The sequence below is a fragment of the Mus pahari genome, chromosome 1, assembly GCF_900095145.1.
Source record: "Mus pahari chromosome 1, PAHARI_EIJ_v1.1, whole genome shotgun sequence".
NCBI classification, from domain to species: domain Eukaryota; kingdom Metazoa; phylum Chordata; class Mammalia; order Rodentia; family Muridae; genus Mus; species Mus pahari.
Genome location: NC_034590.1, coordinates 156,870,280 through 156,890,807, shown reverse-complemented (window position 1 = coordinate 156,890,807; position 20,528 = coordinate 156,870,280). Strand labels below are relative to the sequence as shown.

General features: G+C 45.8%; 1 protein-coding gene across 11 annotated transcripts in view; it reads right to left on the bottom strand.

Moving 5' to 3' along the window:
* Positions 1-304: 304 nt before the first annotated feature.
* The window catches only part of Btrc (beta-transducin repeat containing E3 ubiquitin protein ligase), a 179,772-nt gene continuing 159,548 nt past the window's right edge, over positions 305-20,528 (bottom strand). For all 11 annotated transcript variants that reach the window (XM_021221108.2, XM_029535455.1, XM_021221120.2 and 8 more), the window contains 6 exons: positions 19,142-19,391; positions 18,109-18,227; positions 16,434-16,544; positions 15,838-15,916; positions 6,630-6,822; positions 305-4,626 (listed from right to left, as the gene is read on the bottom strand). In XM_021221108.2, the coding sequence (XP_021076767.1) occupies positions 6,661-6,822; positions 15,838-15,916; positions 16,434-16,544; positions 18,109-18,227; positions 19,142-19,391 (721 nt within the window). In that variant the 3' untranslated portion in view covers positions 305-4,626; positions 6,630-6,660. The remainder of the gene's footprint in view (positions 4,627-6,629; positions 6,823-15,837; positions 15,917-16,433; positions 16,545-18,108; positions 18,228-19,141; positions 19,392-20,528) is intronic.

Genomic DNA, 20,528 nt, shown 5'->3' with positions numbered 1-20,528 from the left:
ATCTTGCCACGAATCTCTTGCTTCATCCTCCCAAGTACAGCATGCACAACTGGTGGGACCTTTGTTTTCTTGAGACAGGGTCATACTACATAGCTTTGGCTAGCCTGGAACTACGAAAACCAGGCTAGCCTTGAACTCAAGAGATCCACTTGCCTCTGACCCCCGGTGCTGGTATTAATGGCATGATCTGGCTCTTGACCTCATGAAAGGAATAATATGTTTACTGTATACTTCTTTGATCTGTATGCTGGAAAACTCAACCATCCTTAGGATGTTGGGTCAAAGAGAGAAGACACTTAGAAAATTCGCTTTAATCTTGTATTTGTAATTTACTTTTTTTCCAAACAGTTAAAAAAACCAAAATACACTATTACCATCATCCTAACTTGTGAACATATTGGTACATTGACTACACATCACCATAACATAATCACAAAAATTAAAGCGGTCGGCACTGGAGAATCTAGAAAACAAAAAGCGAACAAGCAAAAGCCCCTGGCTCACACTTGTTGCCAGGCCTGTTCCCGTGCCGGCGCTCACTGAACACCCTCGGTCAGTTCGCTAGGGCTTAAGGGTCAGTGCTTTGGGAAGGTATCAGTTTCCTCGATACCCAGAGGTCTAACCTATTGGGTCTTTCCTTAAATGTCCAAGGGAAAGGCTTAAGAAAGAAGGTGACACATCCTGTCCCCACCCCCCTTACTTAGAAGCTAAGTCAGATAATTGAGTTTGTTGAGAAGCGAGTGTCTGGGAAGTCAACTGTCACTGGGAATTTTAGACCACAGGCACCGGACCTTTGTCATTTGTTTTGAGACGGGGTTGCCAGCACTGGAGGGTCCTGGTCGGCGGCGCAGTCCATCCCTCCCGCAAGCAGGCAGCCACTGTCTCCCTGCTTTGGTTTCTCTCCTTGGCTTTAAGGATTCTGACATCATCCATGAGCTACAGCTTCAAGACAGCCAGAAGCCAAGCTCACCTTTACTCCTGGGATGGCTCTCGTACTGACTGTGCTCACTGTGGTTAAGTGGGCTCTACACTGCCACAGGTCATGTGCGTGAGTCCAGGATTGATCTTACTGGAAGTCTGGTGCATTTGAAACTGCTGAGTGTAACCAAATGGGGATAGAGATTAGTGTGGACCGCAGTTCCACTGTACACTGGCCATCACCAAGGTACAGTCACAGGGCTGGGTACCTGCATGCGTCATCTCCACCTGAAAGCACCTTCGACACTTCACGTTTGCAAGCCTAGCCTGCAGGCCTACACCAATCTGGGTGGGCCTCCTTCAGATTCAGGACTGGAAGGTATCACTATTTAGTTCAAAAGAAAGATGCTAAGACAGTTAACACCACCATGGCCCTAATCACTTTCAGTATTCTCCACTCTAGACAACTGCTAAACAGGCAGATCAACTTCAGCCACTCAGACCAGGAGCTGGCAAGGCAAGGCACGGACGAATGCACACAGCCTTCTTTGCAGCTTTGGATTGTTTAAAAAAAAATTTTTTTTTTTCTTACAGAATGATTTAGGAGCCTCAATGTCATTTTCAGTTCCCAAACAAGCTACCAAGAGCCAGACTTTATTACTTGTCAACAGAGTTCTAAACAGTTTCTGTCTCTAAAGTTAGGACAAATCAGAAAGAATTTAGCCAAGGGACAAGTGTAAAAGGCTTTCCATCCATAATTCACACCCACTTTCTAACTGCACTTCAAAGGAAAGGACATTCCTAGCAGTGGCACAACAGTGTTTTCTCTCTCTCTCTCTCTCTCTCTCTCTCTCTCTCTCTCTCTCTCTCTCTCTCTCTCTCTCTCCCTCCCCCATGAGCAGCAAGGCATGGGTTGGCCTTGTCCAGACACTTGCTCTCCAGCAGGCACCCTGTGCACTTACTTAGCTGCCTAAGGATCTCAGCCTGTCAGTAGGGAAGGTCTTGCAGCCTTTATATTGGAAATAGATTTTAGTAAAAGAATAAAATAAAATAAAAATCAACCAGAGACTGACCCAGAGACTCGTCTCTGAGGCACAGGACACATGGCTTCTTGTCTACTGTTCCTTTAAATGTGTGGAGACATTCTTTGTTTCTCTTTTCTTTTTAAAAAGGTCAAACTTTGCATTTATTCTAGCCCAGTTGGGGATCAGTGATAATCAATTCCCACTGAAAGCATGCAGAGATGGTAAGCGGGGTTCACCTTCTCTGGAAATGAACTTCTGCTTACCTGATTGTTTCTTCTACAATGAACTGGCAAATGACCCCCAGAGCTGAGACATGCGAGCGATTCAGGTGCTCAAACCACTTCACTTTGTTCCCACTTCCAGCAGCAGTGGAGAGGATAATCTACAGAAAGAGCTTAACCACGCTAGGGGCTTCAATGTGCAGGGTCCACCCCCGAGCCCGAGACGACGGGCAGCCACACTTCCCAGCTGGCTGCGGAACAGCACACCTTCAGCTGAACCTAGGAAGCAGAGTACAGTCCTGGCACCAACGAGTCTGCAGTAGTGCCCACACTGCCCCCTAATCCTGGGCATCCATACTAGGCAGATGTCCTCCTGCTCCTAACTTCTTAAAGCAGCACAGAACTGAAGAGGGGCTAGTAGACTTGTGGCCATTAGACCATTTCTTGAAGCAGCTTAGGTCTCTTCATGTCTGACCTGTTTTTCAGTAAAGTCCTTCACTACTAACAGTCAACATAAGAGACAAGGAACTCGGTGGGGCTAACCAGACAACTGCAACACGTGGTTGGTTGGGAAAGGAGAAACGCCTACGGAGAAATATTTCTTAAGATTGCAGCTAACACAGGGAAGGCAATCTGTACACATGTGACCTGACCCAGCATGTAATGGCATTCACTAGTGGGACACATTGGGCAAGGGGTAACCTGCAAAGCAGAGAAAGACGACGCTCTCGGCTCCCTCTCCTGCTCAAGTGAAGGTGGTCTGAGGGTCAGTTGTGACAGGGCTCCACTTCCTGCTCAGGTGAAGGTGGTCTGTCTGTGACCACAGGTGACAGGCCCCATTCTATTTTAAGCAGCTTATTCAGTTGGTTTTCTTTAACTCAAACGCATGGTTCAGAACAGCAATGACAGTCTGACTGCTCGGTTTCCAAGTGAAACCGAGGCTGCACTGTGGCCTAAGTCACCCCTTGGCAGGCCCGTGCATGCTGCGGGGTAACTAAGTTGGTTTTCAGTTCAAGTACTCCCAGGTTTGGCCATGAGCGGCTGCATCTGGAGCCTACTGGCAGGGGCCCAGTGCGGCCGTGCACACGACCTGCTTAGCTCTGCCCTTGTGCAAGTGCAGCCGCTTATGTCGTCACTGACTGCCAGTTTACTGGCTGGGGAAAGTGGACAGCAAATAAGGCTGGGAGAAGGAAAGAAGGAGAAGGCAGCGTTTGCTTATCAGTAAACCCTGTGTGCCAAGCTTCACCCTGATCCCCTCTGGCAGCCTCGCCTTCTGCAAGCACTCCGCAGAAGGACCTGCAGTGGAGGGCTGAGATGCTTAGACTGGTTGACATTTACTGGCCTAACCCGAGACTCTGCTTCTCTCCTGACCATCTCTTAGGTGACTGCTCATGATGGGCAGTTACAGGTACCTGCGTGCTTTCCGGCTCAGTGCAGCCGTGCCTGGTGCTGGCGATTCCAAGCCTTTGTGCAGGCCAAGCCTCGCCAGTGATTTAAGATGAAGCACAATGCTTTTATTACACATCTAATTGTTAATGAGAGGAACGCATCAGCAGCTCCTCTCTACTCTACATGGAACCAAGGAAGACTGCTGAGTCCAAAGCAGACACAGCACTGATGGCGCCCAGGACATTCCTATCCTTCCCCAGGGCACTGGGAAGGAGAAAGCTGCAAATGTGACTGACCAGTGTCATGGTCACAAATCCACTGCTGCCCCAGGTTGGTCACTTGCAGCAAAAGCCTGGGCTGGAAATAAGGATGCATTCGACTCTTGCATGTGTCACATTGTCTAGGTGACCCGCCTCAGGCTAGCTGAGGGCTTTCTTCGTACACCTTCTCAGGCTCAAGATGGGAGTAGGGGAGCAGGGAAGAGGGACAGACACCCAGGCAATGGAGGGAGGCAGCAGTGCAGATCTTCCAGTGTGTGTGCGCCTCTCCTCTCTCTCCCCTCCAAGATGTGCAGGCAGCTGTCTCCTCCCACGCGGTGGCTGGGACTGCTCTGGCCGGATGCTGGACACCCCTGCAGTTAACAGGAGGAGGCCAGGCAGTCGCTGCCTGGAAGCTGCAGCCCTGTGCCCTAGAAGTGGGCCAGGTGGGGAAACTAGTTCTTCTGCTTAACGGCAAAGCAAGAGAGATTCTGGCAAAACACTAAATATATTTATAAGTCATCTTTGTCTGGAACCCAATGGGAGAGAAACAGGTGCAGAGAGGAAGGGGGACGGAAAGGGGAGGGAGGCTTCAAAGTTCCAATCATTCACACAAGATAAAGACATCTTCTGATAGCAGCACTGAAGCAGCCGGTGTGCCGAGCAGACCGTCCTGGTCGGCTGCTGACCGACTGTGTCCCAACAGGAGTCTCAAAGCCCTGCTCCTCGCTGATCCATCCGGGAATCCGGGTAGGAGTCTGATTGTAGTTCATCCTGGTCTTGGCAGGTATGTTAAATACTGCAACATTACGAGTCCTGTGTGAAAACACAGCCGACAGTCATCAGCACCTTCCCTTGTACTTTTTACTTGCTTTAAGAAAAGAGAATGTTCATGTGGCTGTCAATGAGAAAGGTTGGAGCTCTGTGCAGAGGGACCCTGATGTCCTAATGAGGAGCGGGCAATGGCCGGAGCAGTGCGTGATTTCCCCTGATCTGTGGAACAGCAGAGTGGGCAGGGACAGCACTGGAGGCGCTCTGCCTGACTGCCCTGCAGTGGCAGGCACAGTGTGGACCTACAAGAAGTGGGTACTGGAGGGAAGCTGGCTGGGGCTCAGTCCGAAGAACTGTGTATGGGGACACTGACTGTCCTCCTGGTCCCTTCGAGGGTGTAGGTGGTGGCTGGAAGTATAGTCTGGAGATAAAAGCTCTGCCTCCTCTATGTAGAAGAGAGAGCTAATGCCATGGAAACAGAAAAGACAGCCTAAAAAGGGAGCCTAGATAATGAGGCAAGAAGACCAAGCCAGGCACTCAGGGCAGGGTCTGTTTCAGCAGTGAGAGGAGGAAACAGATGTAAACAAAGTTAGAGCTGGGTGTGGTGGCGTGCGCCTTTAATCCAAGCACTGGAAAAACCAAAAAAAAAAAAAAAAAAAGGGTTGGGGTGCATTTCTGTGGTTAAACAGGTGTTTAGTGTGAGCCAGGCCAGGTACTCAATACCCAAGGGGCCTCCACCCCCAACAGCAAATGCTCTTACATTGGAAAAACCAAACATTGGCATAAAGAGCAGACAAGTATATGGTGGGTACAGGGGCGCGACCACGGTTACCTTTATAAAGAAAGGGTTTGTGATGAGTGATGTCCTAAGAATTTTGCTTTATTTTTTATTTTATTTTATTTTATTTTATTTTATTTTATTTTATTTTTGAGACAGGGTTTCTCTGTATAGCCCTGGATGTCCTGGAATTCACTTTGTAGAACAGGCTGGCCTCGAACTCAGAAATCTGCCTGCCTCTGCTGGGATTAAAGGCGTGTGCCACCACGGCCGGCTAGAACTTTGCAAACACTATCTTCATGCAGACCTGTGAGTAGGTCCTATACTCATTTCCCTCATCAGGGTATGACAGCCAGTGTGACTTAGCTGAGGGATGATGAGCAACTGTGTCCTCTACGATAGCAGAGAAACTGAGGGAGCCCCCAGACGCAGATCACCCCCTCAGAAAGACCGACAGGTGCAGGAGTGTAGTGAAAGGCACATCTGTGGTAACTACCAAGGCAATGGTAGTGTGGGAAACAGGAAGGACGTGGAGGCAATGCTTCCTAGAGGCTGGTGCTAAGTTCCTAAAGCCAATAACCTAACATGTCTGAGCCAGCGAGCACGGCGGACGCCACGGCAAACACACGCACACAGAATACACAGGCAATTTAGGTCTGGTTCTGTTCTAGAGAGGTGCTTGAGACGTGGGAAGGGTACTAACTTCATGTAGCTGCTGGGGCTGAACAAACCAGGTATTCTCCTGTAGAAGTTGCAGAGAAAGTAGAGACAAGGAAGCTACCTTCTGTTCCCAGTGAGAATGAAGTGTCAGCGACACAGAACTGTGTGACCTCAGTGGCACACTGCAGATTGAGCCATTTCCAGTCACGTTGATGAGTTAGCCTGGAAGGGGCTCTCCTGTAGGTATTCCATCTAAGAACTATAAATGCTAGGCTTTTATAGTTCTTAGTTCTTAGTTTATAAATGCTGGGCTCACTCGTTTTCAAACTGTTCAAATGTCCTTTTACTTTAATAAACTTTGTACTGAAGGAACTATTACACTAGTACGACTACAGAAGACTCCTCTAAACTGGAACTGTACCTTGGTGAAAACGGTGCTCACTGGGGCAGCCCCTGCCTTGTCTCATGCTGTCAACTCTGCTTTCCTGTTGTACAGGGATGGGTGAGACAAAGGGTCTGAGAGTGAGCCAGCTCCGGGAGTGGGCAGCACCCACAGCTGGCACTCTATCTCCTAGCAGGGGGCCTTGAGCATGCCTCTTCTCTCTCATACCTGGGCAATTATGAGGCCAGTGTCGGGTTATTTATCTGGAGATGTAGGTGTATGTCCGAGAAGGGGAGCGGGGCGGTTCAGCATGAGCAGCTGGATCGTTCAGGAAGTCCCAGATGAGAATTGTGTCATCATGTGAACTACTGACAATCTGGAATTCATCAAACTGGAGGCGGAAAACTCGTCCAGAATGCTCCTGAAGAGGCAGAAACAAAAAGAGTTAAGACTTTGAACCCAAAACCAAAAGCCTCTTTGTTTGAAGGAGCCTACAGGGAGGCTCAGGTGTGCTCTTTCACTGTTCCAAGCACAGACAGAAAGCAGTTCACTATCATTAGGATGCAAAGCTCAAATATTGGGCAACAACTGATCTCAAGAACATGGGAACCATGCTCATTACCAAGGCAAAACGGCAGTGAGGTAGCGGGCTTGTCACTGCCTTCTGGGCTGGAGGGGAAAGCTCCTTGGTACCTCCCTGATCTCGTCTCCCTGCGAGTTCCTTTGACTGACCATCAGGAGTCAAGGGGTGATCCACAGTAAGAAGTGACGTGCCAGAAATGTGTGCTGACAACCTTCCTGGGTCTGGAGAGATGGCTTAGCAGCTAAGAGCACTGGCTGGAGGCCCCAGATTCGATTCCCAGCACCCACATGGTAGCTTACAACCATCTGTAACTACAGTTCCAGGGGGACTTGACATTCTCTGGCCTCTGAGGACACTGAACTGCACAGACAGACATGCAGGCAAAACATCCATGGACATAAAATAAAAGCAAACCTTAGAGGAAAAAGAAACTTCCTTAATGTGAAGAACTATTTATAGATTCTCATGATTTACAAAGTCCTACCATGGCCAATCTGGAGCTACCCACATATGGTCAACAACTTGCCAAATTCTTTGTTGTTGTTTTTTCTTTTCTCAAGTCAGGATTTCTTTGAATAAGAGTTCTGGAACTTGCTTTGTAGACCAGACTGGTCTCAAACTCAGAAATACGCCTGCATTTGCTTCCTGAGTGCCAGGATTAGAGATGCGCCACCATGCCTAGCAACTTGGAAAATTCTAATGGTTGGCTGTCCTGGGGTCAGAGCCTAGTTTTGCACTTGAGGGAGTGAACACTGCCTAAATCAGGTGCAGACTATATCTAAGTTCCTGGAAAGGACTTTCAACCCTGCTAGTCAGTGTCTCCTGCACCCCAATGTCATCGCTGATCTTTACCTACCCTTGAATTCATATAAAGACACACAAATGTATACTACAAATGTAGTATACATTTGCTTGAGCTAGTTTACTTTTCTAAAGATTTATTTTATGTTATTTATTTATTTTATGTATATGAGTACACTGTCGCTCTCTTTAGACACACCAGAAGAGGGCATCGGATCCCATTACAGGTGGTTGTGAGCCACCCTGTGGTTGCTGGGAATTGAACTCAGGACCGCTGGAAGAGTAGTCAGTGCTCTTAACTGCTGAGTCATCTCTCTAGCCCCATGCCTAGCTTATTTTACTCAAATATTAGAACAATGTTTTTTTTGTTGTTGTTGGTTTTTTTTTGTTAGTACAAGTAAAAGCAGTTACTTTACCCCTTTAAAAGATTAGTGGCTAATATTCCAGTGTATGACTGTCCTACGGTTAGTCTAATTGCTCTTTTTTTTTTTTTTTTTTTTTTCCACAACAAGGTTTTTTTATTATATTTTTTTTTTTTTTTTTTTTTTTTTTGAGACAGGATTTCTCTGTGAGGCCCTGGCTGTCTTGGGACTCACTCTGTAGACCAGGCTGGCCTCGAACTCAGAAATCTGCCTGCCTTTGCCTCCCAAGTCCTGGGACTAAAGGCATGCGCCACCACTGCCCGTCACTTTTTTGTTATAACAAAGCTGCTTTCGTTTGGGAGGCAGAGGCAGGCAGAGTTTGAGGCCAGTCTGGTCTACAGAGTGAGCTGCAAGACAGACAGACCTGCAGAGAGACCCTCTTTCAAAAACACCAAAGAACAAAACAAAACAAATAAACGTGGAGCTGTTATGATGGCGTACACTCCAACGGACCGGGAAACCTAGGCATAAGCCTAGGAAACTGAGGCGGAAGGTCACCAGCTTGAGGCCAGCCTGAGCTACATTTCGAGATTCAGTCTCTACGCTACAAACATTTTAAACATTTATTATTGTATGTGTTTTGCCTATGTGTTTATCTGTGTACCATGTGTCTGTTCAATGCTCAAAGAGGCTTAGAAAGTGTTGATCCCCTGGCCCCCACCCCACCCCCCACAATAAGTATAGCTAGTTGTGAGCTGCTCCAAGAATGGCTATTGCTTAAAAGTGCTGAACTATGGTTCCAGCCCGCATGGTTCTGATGGAACTATGCAGTCAAGAGAGGTACTTCTGGCCTTGGTGGATGCTGGGAAGAAGGGCTTTCAAAGCTGGGCCACTTGACAGAGTTCAGACGCTCTCTCTCCCCATCTTTCAAGCCCTAGCTTCATCTTCACAGGGATATTTAATAGTTTAAATTTATGCTTTCTTTATGAAGTTGAGCAAGTTCTCCTAGCTTGCTCAGAGTTTCATCATGGGTAGGCACTGGATTTTGACAAGTGTTTTTTTTTTTTAATTATTTTATGTGTATGGGTGTTTAGTCTGTATCATGTGTTGCCTGGTGCCAAGAGAGGCATGAAGAGAATGTTAAATCCTATGGAAATAGAGTTACAGACAGTTGTGAGCTGTCACCTGGGTGCTGGGAGTTAAGCCCAGGTCCTCTGGAAGAGCAGACAGTGCTCTTTGGCCACTAAACTATTGTCAGCCCTTTGCCAAATGCTTTAACTGATCTGTTGCTACTATAACCATGCAGCCTACCTGTGGATGAGATGGATGACATCAACTGAACACTGGGGACATAGCTCAAGGGTTAGAGCACTTGCCTACTTTGTAAAAGACCCCAGCTTTAAGCCCTAGCACCATAAGAATCCACCAATTCTCGAGTGCTCAGTCAGTTTTCTATACTGCACCTGTAACACCCAATCTCTGCTGCAGGGTAACTTCTGTTATGCATTACTGGAATCAACTTGTCCATATTTTGGAATCTTTTTTTTTGTTTGTTTGTTTGTTTTTCTGTTTTTTGAGACAGGGTCTCTCTGTATAGCCCAGGCTGTCCTGGAACTCACTTTGTAGACCAGGCTGTCCTCGAACTCAGAAATCCGCCTGCCTCTGCCTCCCGAGTGCTGGGATTCAAGGTGTGCGCCACCACGCCCGGCTCTTGGAATCTTTTTTTAAGAGTATGGATTCTTTCAAGGCGACTAGGAACATTTTTCTAGCATTTATAAAGCCTTGGATTTAATCCCTAACACCACAATTTAAAAAAGTGATTCTGAATCCATCTGGTAAGCACAGAACCTGCAACCCCAGCACTTGGCTGATGGAGGCAGAGGGGTTAGGAATTAAAGGTCAACTTCAGTTCCACAGTACGCCTGAGTCTAGGTTCTACATGAGCAGGGAACAATAGGTTGGGAAGGTGTGAAGTGGATTAGAGCACTTGCCATGCAGTCTAGTGACTTGATATCAATCTCTAGAACCTACATGAAGGTGGCGGGAGACACCAACTCTACAAAGTTGGCCTCTGATCTCCATGGAATGCACGCCTGCCCCAGTGACATTAAACTTAAAAAGGCATCACCATCTTAAGATTCAAAACTCTGGTGAGACATTCCAGGGGTGTGCAGGAGACAAAGGGATACCATCCCCGGCCCTGAAGGGGGGGGAAAAAAAGTGAAATACAAATTTTTGTCTTTTTGAGACCAGGTTTCACTGTGTAGCCTTGGCTGTCCAGGAACTCACTCTCTAGACCAGGCTGGCCTCAAACTCCGAAATCTGTCTGCCTCTGCCTCCCAAGTGCTGGGATTAAAGGTGTGCACCCTGAGTTACCACCCAGAAAATTGTGTTTTCTTAATACTAATATTTACTGTACATATATATTTTTCTTTTGTTTTGAGACAGGGTCTCATAAATTGTACACTGGTGGTGAACTCAGGGCAATCCTCCTGCCTCAGTCTCTTGAGTGCTGGGATTACAAGTGTGGGTCATCACCCCTGGCTTTACTTTTACTCTCTCCAAGTAGTTTCCTTGTTTGACCTCACTGAGCCTGGACCTGAACCTAAGCTGATGGTCAGGAAACTTCAGTCATCTTCCCATCTCTGTCCTGTAAAGGGCTGGAGTTACAGGGATGTGAGGAGACATACAGTTCTCTTCTCTCTTTTTCCTTCCTTGTGAAGGTGGGACCATGTTTATTTATAGTGAGGGGCACTTTTGTTATCTAGACATGTAGATGGCCAAAATGTTTACAGAGGAAGATGGATGCAGCCTCTTATAGGGACATAAATGACCTCAGTAGTCTGCAAGGAAATCTGGGAAGTGTAGTCTTTCAGCAGGAAACTACCATTCTTAACTCTGAGAGGATGTTGGTCACGGGTGTTTTCTGTTGAGGAGGGTCCTTTAAAGGGATAGCTCTGGGTCTGTTGGAGAGGTGACCCCTGGTCATGTAGCGGGGTTGAGTCTTACCCTGATTAGCTGCAATGGATCAGGCAACTAGTGCCCTCTATTCCTGAAGAGGCATGGGAGATAATTATTGGAAGGCTATAAACAAATGATTTGGTTACGGAAGAAAACAACTTTTCTGGGAAGGTTGAAAGAGAAGGGGAAACAGAAGCAGTAGAAATTTAGGGGGCTGGTGAGGAAGTGGGCATAGACTTGTCAGGGTGACAGTGACAGGTCCCACTGCCAGGATGCTGCACCACAGTGAGCCTGCAGAAGCAGCGGGGAGCTACCGAGCACCAGAGGAAGGAAACGGGAAAAACACAGGACTGTACACAGATAGAGTGTACAGAACTCTATCTGGCCTGGCGGAAGGGATGAAGGTCCTTGTAGCCAGCTTCTCCACAACATCTAAAAGGTTTTTTAAACAGATGTATTGGGAATAAATGGAGCTGGTGTAGGGTGAGGGTCATTGGGAGAGCTTGTGTGGGAACATTTCGTTTGGATGTATGTAGAGCATACTGGCCCCTTAAAAAGCAAAGCAAAGCAAAATGATTCATTTTAGTTTTTTTGCCTTGAGAAGCACATCTCACTGAAGTCCAGAAAATGCTCTTACCAGACAGCTGCCTGCCCTGTCCTAGGTCGTCTTTTTATTTTTAAATTTAACTTTAAAAGCCCCACAAGGTATTTTCTGTGTGCTCCCACATCCTCTTGCACACACTCTTGTAGGGTGTGTGGTGACAGAAGACAATTTGTAGAATTTAGTCTCTTCTCCCACCATGTGGTGGAAGCTATCTTATAGGTCCCAGCATGTCTTTTTCTTTAGAAAACAAAAAACAAACAACAAAGCCCATGCTATTAATTTGCTTCTAGGTGCTTCTGACACCATAGCTCACAAATTGTATATTTTTATTTTCATATTCAAAATCCCTTTAAATTTCTCTTGTGATGTCTCCTTGCCCTATGTCTTATTTAAAAGGGCTGGTGGCTTATCTTTACATCTTTTGGGGCTTTTCAGTTACCTTTTTCCTGGTCATTCCTGTACTTCAGCTCCACTGTGGTGTGTATAAGGACATACACTGCATGTTTCTAGCTTTACACGTTTTCTTACATTTACTTATCTGTGTGTATATGTGTGAAGCATGCATGTGCTTGGCATGAGGTCAGTCCTCCTTCCACTGTGGGGCTCTTAGCGATCAAACGCAGGTTGCCAGGCTTGGCAGGAGCACTGTTACCTGTGGAGCCATCTTGCTGGAGCATACCTAGTATTTTAAACTTGTTAAGGTATGCGTATGGCCCAGTGTAATCTATCTTGGTGAATATTCCACGGGAGCTTGGAGAGAATCATTCTGTATGTAGAGGATAATCATTTCCAGCTGAGACAGTGCTGCTGAGTTTAACTATTTTCCCTGAGTTTGCTGCCCGCTGGATGTGCCCATGACTGGGTGTGATCTCTTCAACTCCAATTGTGGCTCACTGATTTTCTTCATAGGTCTATCACCTCCTCATTTGGTATGTCCTGATGCTATCATTAGGCACTGACGCACTAATGACTGACCTACCTTTGGTTGAGCATGATGTACCACACCTTTTTATCCTGATAAGATTCCTTGTTGGTAGTTTGCTCTGTATGAAATTAATGCTGTTTCTCTAAACTAGTAATGGCATAGGATGTAATTTGTAAGAGTTTCATAATGAGGTTCCAGATATTGGGTAGCTTACATGGAGCTGTACTTCCCACTGTCTAGAGGCTAAAGAACAAGACTGAAGTGTTGGCACAACTGTTCTGATTCTCAGGCCTCTTCCCCAGATTCCATCATAGATGGACGTCTCCTCCACCTTTACAAGCATTCCATCTGTGTATGCCTGATCTTGTTGTCTTTTAGGGAACCCAGTCACATGGGATCAATGCCTATTCTCAATGAATTCAACTGATCCTAATCACCCTTTTAAAAAGCTCAGTCTTCAAATACAATCAGATTCTAAAATATTAGAGATATAAAGTTCAACACAGGAATTTCAGGAAGACAGATTTCAGCCTTTTTCCTGGGTGGTGGTGGTGGTGGTGGTGGTGGTGGTGAAGCAGCCTAGGGTCATGTGTATGTTAGAACACTCTTCCAATCCCAGCCCTTGAATTTCTGAGGTGGGATCCTGCTGTGCAGCACAGGCTGGCCTCTCAACTCATATCCTCCTTTCTGTCTTAGACTCCTAACTGCTAGGATTATAGGCATACACCAACTTATCAACTTTAACTTCTTATTTATAAATGTCTACAATAGATTTGTTCATCCACTTATTTCTGTGTGTATGGCATATGTGCAGCTGCCTGTGGAGGCCAGAAGTATCATCAAATGCCCTGGAAGTGGAGTCACAGGAAGTTGTGAGGTACTGCATGTGACGTTAGAAACTGACAAACTGAATGCAGGGCCTCTGGAAGAGCAGCAAGTGCTCTTAACTGCTGAGCCACCTCTCCAGCCCCCGATTCCTGTTCTGAGACTAGGTCTTATATAGCCAAGGCTGGCCTTGAACTCCATGTGTAGATGATGATAATGACTTTGAGATTCTCATCTTCTTGCCTCTGCCTTCCGAGTGATAGGAGTTATGTTTTGATTATACGGTGCTACAGACTGAATCCAGTGATTTGTGTATATGAGGCAATCACTCTACCAACTGAGCTGTATCTATAGCCCCTGCAGTAGGTTCATATAGATAACATATAGCTAGTCTTGTCTTGTTTTTGACACACTAATAATTTCTCATAATCTCAAGTAGAGAAACCCACACTGAGATATAACCAAATTGTTGAAAATCACTGAAAGAACAAAATCTTAAAGCAGTCTCAGGATAACAACCCACTGTGCAGAGCAAGAAGGACAATGACTTCTTATCTAAGCAGAAACTTGCCGATCATACTGGAAGTTCTGGGTTTGATCCCCAGGACTGAATAAGCCAATGAGGTGTATTTATCTATAATTCAAGCACTCCAGAAGTAGAGGCAGGAAGATCAGAAGTTTAAGATCACCATTAGATACCTGATTGAGTATGTGACACAGGAGACCAAGTTTGAGAAGAAAAAATAAGATATAAAAAAAGTACATACTGTATGATTCATTTTCATAAAACTCTAGAAAATGTCAACTAACCAAGGTTATATAAAGCAGGCCAGGATTTTATCAACGACTGGGGCAAAGTGGGACCATATAAAATATGAAGGGATTGCTATGCCCATGGGGATAATCTATGGATTTACTGGAATATACACATCAAAAATTTTAAATTTATTATTACTGTTGTTGCTATAATATTTTTTGAGACAGGGTCTTACTCTGTAGTGTGAGGTGGCTTGGAATTCAATGTCAAGCAGGCTGACCTTGAACTCACATCACCTTCCTCTGCACCACTCCACTGGGCTCTGCATCAGACTGTAAGCTGAATCCTCTTGTTGTTGCTGTTACTTGTTTTGTTTTAGGGGACAGGTCTTGTATATCATCTAGGCTGGTCTTGAACTCAGGACCCTCTTCCCTTAGGCCTCTGAGTTCTGAAGTTATAGGAACATTTGTTTCTTTTTGAATAGGGTCTCTCTATAACCCAGGCTAGCCAGAACCTCACAGTCTTCTCGCTTCACCGTTAATGTCTGGGACTACAGAGACACGTGACAAAGCGCTCAGCACATCAAGTACACATAACAAGACAAGCATGCAGAGAGCAGGCAAAGCACATGTGCTCCTCAAAGACTGCATCTAACTTTAACTGTATGGAATACATGGCAACTCTCCTACCCCAGCCTCTGAAGGCTGAGATTCCATACATGTGTGCACCACCATGTCCATCTTAAGAATGTAGTTTAAATCCAAGAAAGGCAAAGTATCCCTAACCAGAACTGAGACTTCCTCAATGTGGAATCAGAACTGAGAACATAGGACTTTTCATGTTTTATTTGAATTGTTTAAAAAGATCTGTTTATTCTAGATGCATGCACATCTAATTAAAGAACCATTTGACAATTTGAGCCTTTGGCTTGTAACATGGCTAAGACTTCTATGCTTTGAAGCCTGTGGTGAATGCAGGCCAACAATCCCAGGACCAGAGAACTGGGGGCAGAAGGATGCAATTTTAACACAGCCAGGGCAGCACAATTAGGCCCTGCTACAAACAAGGAATTGGAAGGTGACAGTTCTCCTTCTGACTCCCTTCTTTTTCCAAGTGTCAGATGTTCAAACACAGGGGAGAAGGGATAACAAAGAAGATTTAAGATGCCGGAGGCACTGCCTATTCAATTTGATGCAGAGCTAAGGAGCTGACCAGGGGGTTCCAGTAGAGTCCCAGGGTACATTTTGCAAGTACAGGTGCTCAGGTCCTTAGATTCTGGACAGGTTCCAATTTGAGTAATTATATTCTCTCCCCCTCAGTGCTTCCTACTGCTTCTGGTAGGTACAGAGTTCTCATTCACTTCCTGCACTGCCTGTGGGATGTGTGCTATGCAGATGGGAAGCAGCTGCCCCAGGCCTCCCCATACCCAGTCTCTAAAGCCCTTTTGGATGAAGGGTACTATATACACATAGTTTACTGTCACATATTGGTTGCCTTTCCACTTAGTAGGTTTTGTGAGAGCCTAACTATAAAATTCAGATCTATATTCTACAGCACATTAACATTTAATTTCTTCCCCTACCTGATTGTCAGACCCCTTTAACAATAAGGCTCTTACCACAAGTGTCCGCAGACAAAGAGTCCCTGCAGGAGCACGTGGGTCCAAAGCAGCCATAAGATCCCACACTTTAATTTTCCTAAAGATCAAAAAGGGGACAAAAATCTTAGTTGAAAGCAAACTTAACACAGGAAGAACAGTAAAAAAAGTCAGGGCAGCAAATCCAGAGCGTGGCTGTAGCTCAGTGTCGGAAGCCTGCTCTGTCTGGAGATGGGCTCCTTACTCTTACGATATCCAGTTTATATGCCTGGGCTGTTACTGTGGATTTGTCTGGTTCTTTGCTTCATAGGGCAAACCAGACAAATACATAATCAAATAGCAAACATAATAATCAATACAAATACAATAAAATGACTAGGCAGAATATTTAGAAAACAGTAAGCAAAAGAGAGGGGAATAGCAATTAAGCCACAGTGTATATAAACTTTTAGAGCCAAGGAAGGGTTACATCATAAACTGCGAAGAATGAAGACGTAGACTTGGGGAAGGCAGGAGCTAGCTACTGAACTCAGGGCCTTGCACAAGCTAAGCACACGCTCCACCACTGAGCTACAACCCGAGCTCTTAGATGTGTTTCAGAATATTAGCAAACTCACCCATCATAGGCTCCGCTCACTATCCTTTTGTTATCAAATCGAATGCAGCGTACCAACTCCTCATGGCCTTCCAACACTCGCAGACACGCTCCACACTCTATGTCCCACAGCCTGCAGGAGAAAAATGGAGTCAAGTGGGCTGTCACAGATTCTCTCTCTCTGTGGGTTTCGAGATAGGGTTTCACTCTATAGTCCTGGAACTCACTCTGTAGCCGCAGTGGCCTCAAGCTCACAGAGATGCACTGCCTTTGCCCAGTACTGGGATTGGAGGCATGCACTGCCACCACTCACTCATGGATTAATTTCTAAGCTTTGAATATTATAATTATTCCATACGTCCTTTAGAAATTCACAAAGTGAGCTAGAGAAATGGCTCAGCAGTTAAGAGCTCTGACTCCTGCACCTACATGGGGGTTCCTAATCTTCCATAATTCCAGTTCCAGTGAAAACAACACACTCTTCTGCCATCCTTGGACTTAGGCATACATGTGGTGTAAATATATACACATGGGCAACAGTTATACATATAAAATAAAAATATATTTTAAAATTTCACAAAGATTACTCATATAAAAATATATTATTTTCAATATAACTTATTTCCTGTCTGCCATATAATTTGGGTAGGAAAAAAATGTGATTTAAGTTCAAATACAGTTAAGTGTTTACAAAACACTTTATATAACACTAAGACACAATGCTTTATATAATGCTAAAACACTACACTTTATATGACAATAAAACCATGTTCTTTTTGTTGTTTTGTTTTGAGACAAAGTTTCCAGGTATCCCTGGCTATCCTAGAACTCACTCTGCAGACCAGGCTGGTGCGGAACTCAGAGATCCACCTGCCTTTGCCTTCTGAGTGCTGGGACTAAAGGCTTGTGCCACCACTCCCGACTTGAAACCAGGTTCTTCCAGGAGAGAATTCAATTTCCTAGGATGGAAATGACCAACTCAAGAGAGTCATGCTTCCTGAAGTCACACCTAAGAGTGTGGGGCATTGTGTCAGGGACATCTGACTGTCACACAGCACCTCCATCTCGCCAGGAAGACACAGCTGCCACCACTGTTCAGAGCAATCCTCAACAGAAAGGCAGAGATGGGCCCCAGGAAGGCTGCTGTGACAGTTCTAATGCTGTTTGCGCAGTCCCAGAGCTTGGTAGGAACGACGGGTTTGATGTGCAGCAGGGCTACCTCTTCTTTTGCCTTCCCTCAGGCGTTCAAGAAAAGGAGAGGACCGATGAAATTTCCAAATCCTAACCATCTCTCTGCCATTTATCTTGTAAGGGTAAAATACAAGGGAAGTATATAGACTTGCGCATCCTTCCTATTTAATGCCAGCCAGCTCAACGCTCAACTACTGTACTGACAAAAAGTCATGATTTCTAGGAGAGAAACAAATCTTTTTCTTTCTTTTCCTTTCTGGTTTCAACAACAGTGACATGAAGAAAAGGTCTTTATTTATTAGCGTTTTTGTACTGCAGGAAACACATTACCTAAAGGCTTTTCTGTGCTGCCTGCCTCTCTGCAGGGCAAACTTCTGACCTGTACTAGCTACAGAAAGGAGACATACCGGATTATAAACGCAGGACAGGTAAAGACCATGAGCTCTGTGCACAAAAGGCAAGGAGGAGGGGTGTGGATGCATTCTGGGAAGGCAGCTGCTGCTCACCTGATGGTATTGTCAGAGGAGCCGCTCACCACCAGCCTGTCTCTGTACTGCAAACAGGCGATGCCACGCTTGTGCCCATTCAGGGTCCTTACGAATTCACAGGTGCTTGTGTTCCACACCTGAGACACAAAAGTGACAGCTGAGCAGTCGATCGGTTACTTCTACTAGTAAAAGCAGTAAGCAGCCAACGGAAGAGACTCAACAGAGGATGCCAATGCCTCACAGAAACAGCAATGGAAAGCAAGAGCCAGGTTTAATTCAGAGTAACACAGGACTAACGGGAAGGCGGTTGCTGTCATGTGAGACTGCCGAATGATTTACTCTATGAATGAGTCTCATTTCGTGTGTCTGCATGCTTAGTGTCCTCTTTAGTTTCTTCCCACCTTTTTATGTGTATATGTAACTGCTTGAGTTTGTGTGTACCATGTGGGAGCCAGAATCCAGAGACCGGAAGTTGGGGCCTCTGGAGCTGGAGGTCCAGATGGTTTGGGCCACTATCTCCATGCTAACAACTCAACTCGGGACCTTGGCGACCTCGACAGCCCCTCTACCTCATTCTTCTGGACGGGGACTTTGAACACAAAACTTACTATCTGGCTAGAATGACTGGCCAGTGACCACAGGGTTTGGCGTCACTCCCTTCCGAGCAATGAGATCACTACCTCGTGGTGACACATCTGGCTTTTCCATGGCGGTTCTCATGTGTATTCGGCAAGGCCTTTTCACACTGGCCATTTCCTCAGCTCCAGTACAGATGTGTCCTTGAACTTAACCTTGGCTTGGCTTTCCTCACGAGTGCCATCACTGCCATCATCAGTGGTACTGTTATCTTTCCATGTTGGCTCTTGGGCACACCAGGCAAGTGCTGTCATTAAGTTATACCTCTAGCCCATAACCATTGTTTATAGAAATAAAAATTGAATTTAATTATTACGGTATCCTACAACAAGGCTTGCGTATACAGTTCCCTCAATCATGCTTTTACACAAACTCCTGCTGCAGCTTGTGAACTTACTGAGAAGGGGTCTGTTACCTTTATGGTTCTATCTCCAGAGGCAGAAACGATGTACTTGTCATCAAAGTCTACAACATTGACCGCAGCTCGATGTCCCACCAGCACCCTCCTGAGGGTGATGTCAGTTGGGGAAGCCATATCCCACACAGCGATGGAACGGTCTTTGGAGCAGGTTACCATCATGCCATTATTGAAGCGCAGGTGCAGAACGGCTTCACAGTGGTGAATCAATGTGTTTAGCATTTCACCTGCATTTACATCCCACACTCTGAAAAGGACACCCAGGAATCAGATGGTACTTAGTACAACTTATGTCAACGTTCTTGACCACCAATGGGATAATCAATCAATCAATCAATCAATGCCCCCCTGCTTTCTTTTTCTTTTGGAGATGGGGGTTTCTGTGTAGTCCTGGCTGTCCTGGAACTCACTCTGTAGACCAGGATGTCTGTGAACTCACAGAGATCCGCCTGCCTCTGCCTTCCAGTGCTGGGACTAAGGGTATGCACCACCACGCTTGGTACACTCACCTCCTCCTTTCAGGCAGGGTACACAGGAACCATGAGGAAACACCATGGTTCCTGTGTACCGACAGGAAAGGCAGGGTAGTGGGGGCTTCATGTACAGTGCCCAGAGAGGGGGACACAGACAGTCGCTATCATCTGACAATTTGGCCCAGATTTTTGGGTTACTATAGAACAGCAGTGCTGCCTGGGCCCAGCGGCTGCACCCGTGGGCCAGGATGCTCCACCACAGACTCAGTAACGTGGACTTGACTTTCACTGCCCTAAACATTAGGTTTTCTTCCTACTCTAAGTCAAAGGCTCCGTTTTTGTGCTTTTCAGGGGCCAGTTGGTCGAGATGAGCTTTCCTTCTAACCCTCAGCCCTTGCTTCCTGGCAGTGGGAACGAGGCGAGCTGGAGAGCTCTGCCAAGAGAGAATTACCTGGGTCACTCTCTATTTGCATATTGATTTTGTTTTTAAAAGTACTTCCTTTCTCCTTTGCAGTTTACCCTCCTTTTGGAAAGTTATTTTTTTTTTACGCTGTAGTGTTGCTAAGAGGTAGAAGGTTATTTAGGCTATTTGGGTTCAATCCCAAAACTGCCAAGACAACAAACAAACATCATCTCCCCTATTCTATAAATGACCTAAGCCTCTACAGTGTGCTGTAGTTCCTGTGAGGCGCTCCAAGTGCGGAGAGTTCACCGCCAACAACTGCAAGGGTGGGCTCTACTATGCGGGCAAGTGAAAGGAACAGGCTTTCCTGTTCGCAGGGATAACTTCAGAGAACTGACAATGCAGATAACTGCCTTTTATTCTAGGTTTTTGTTTTTGTTTTAAAGTTACTTTTGATGAATTACTTTGGCTAAATCCTTTAGCTTAAGGTGACATTCCTAGCAGGTTC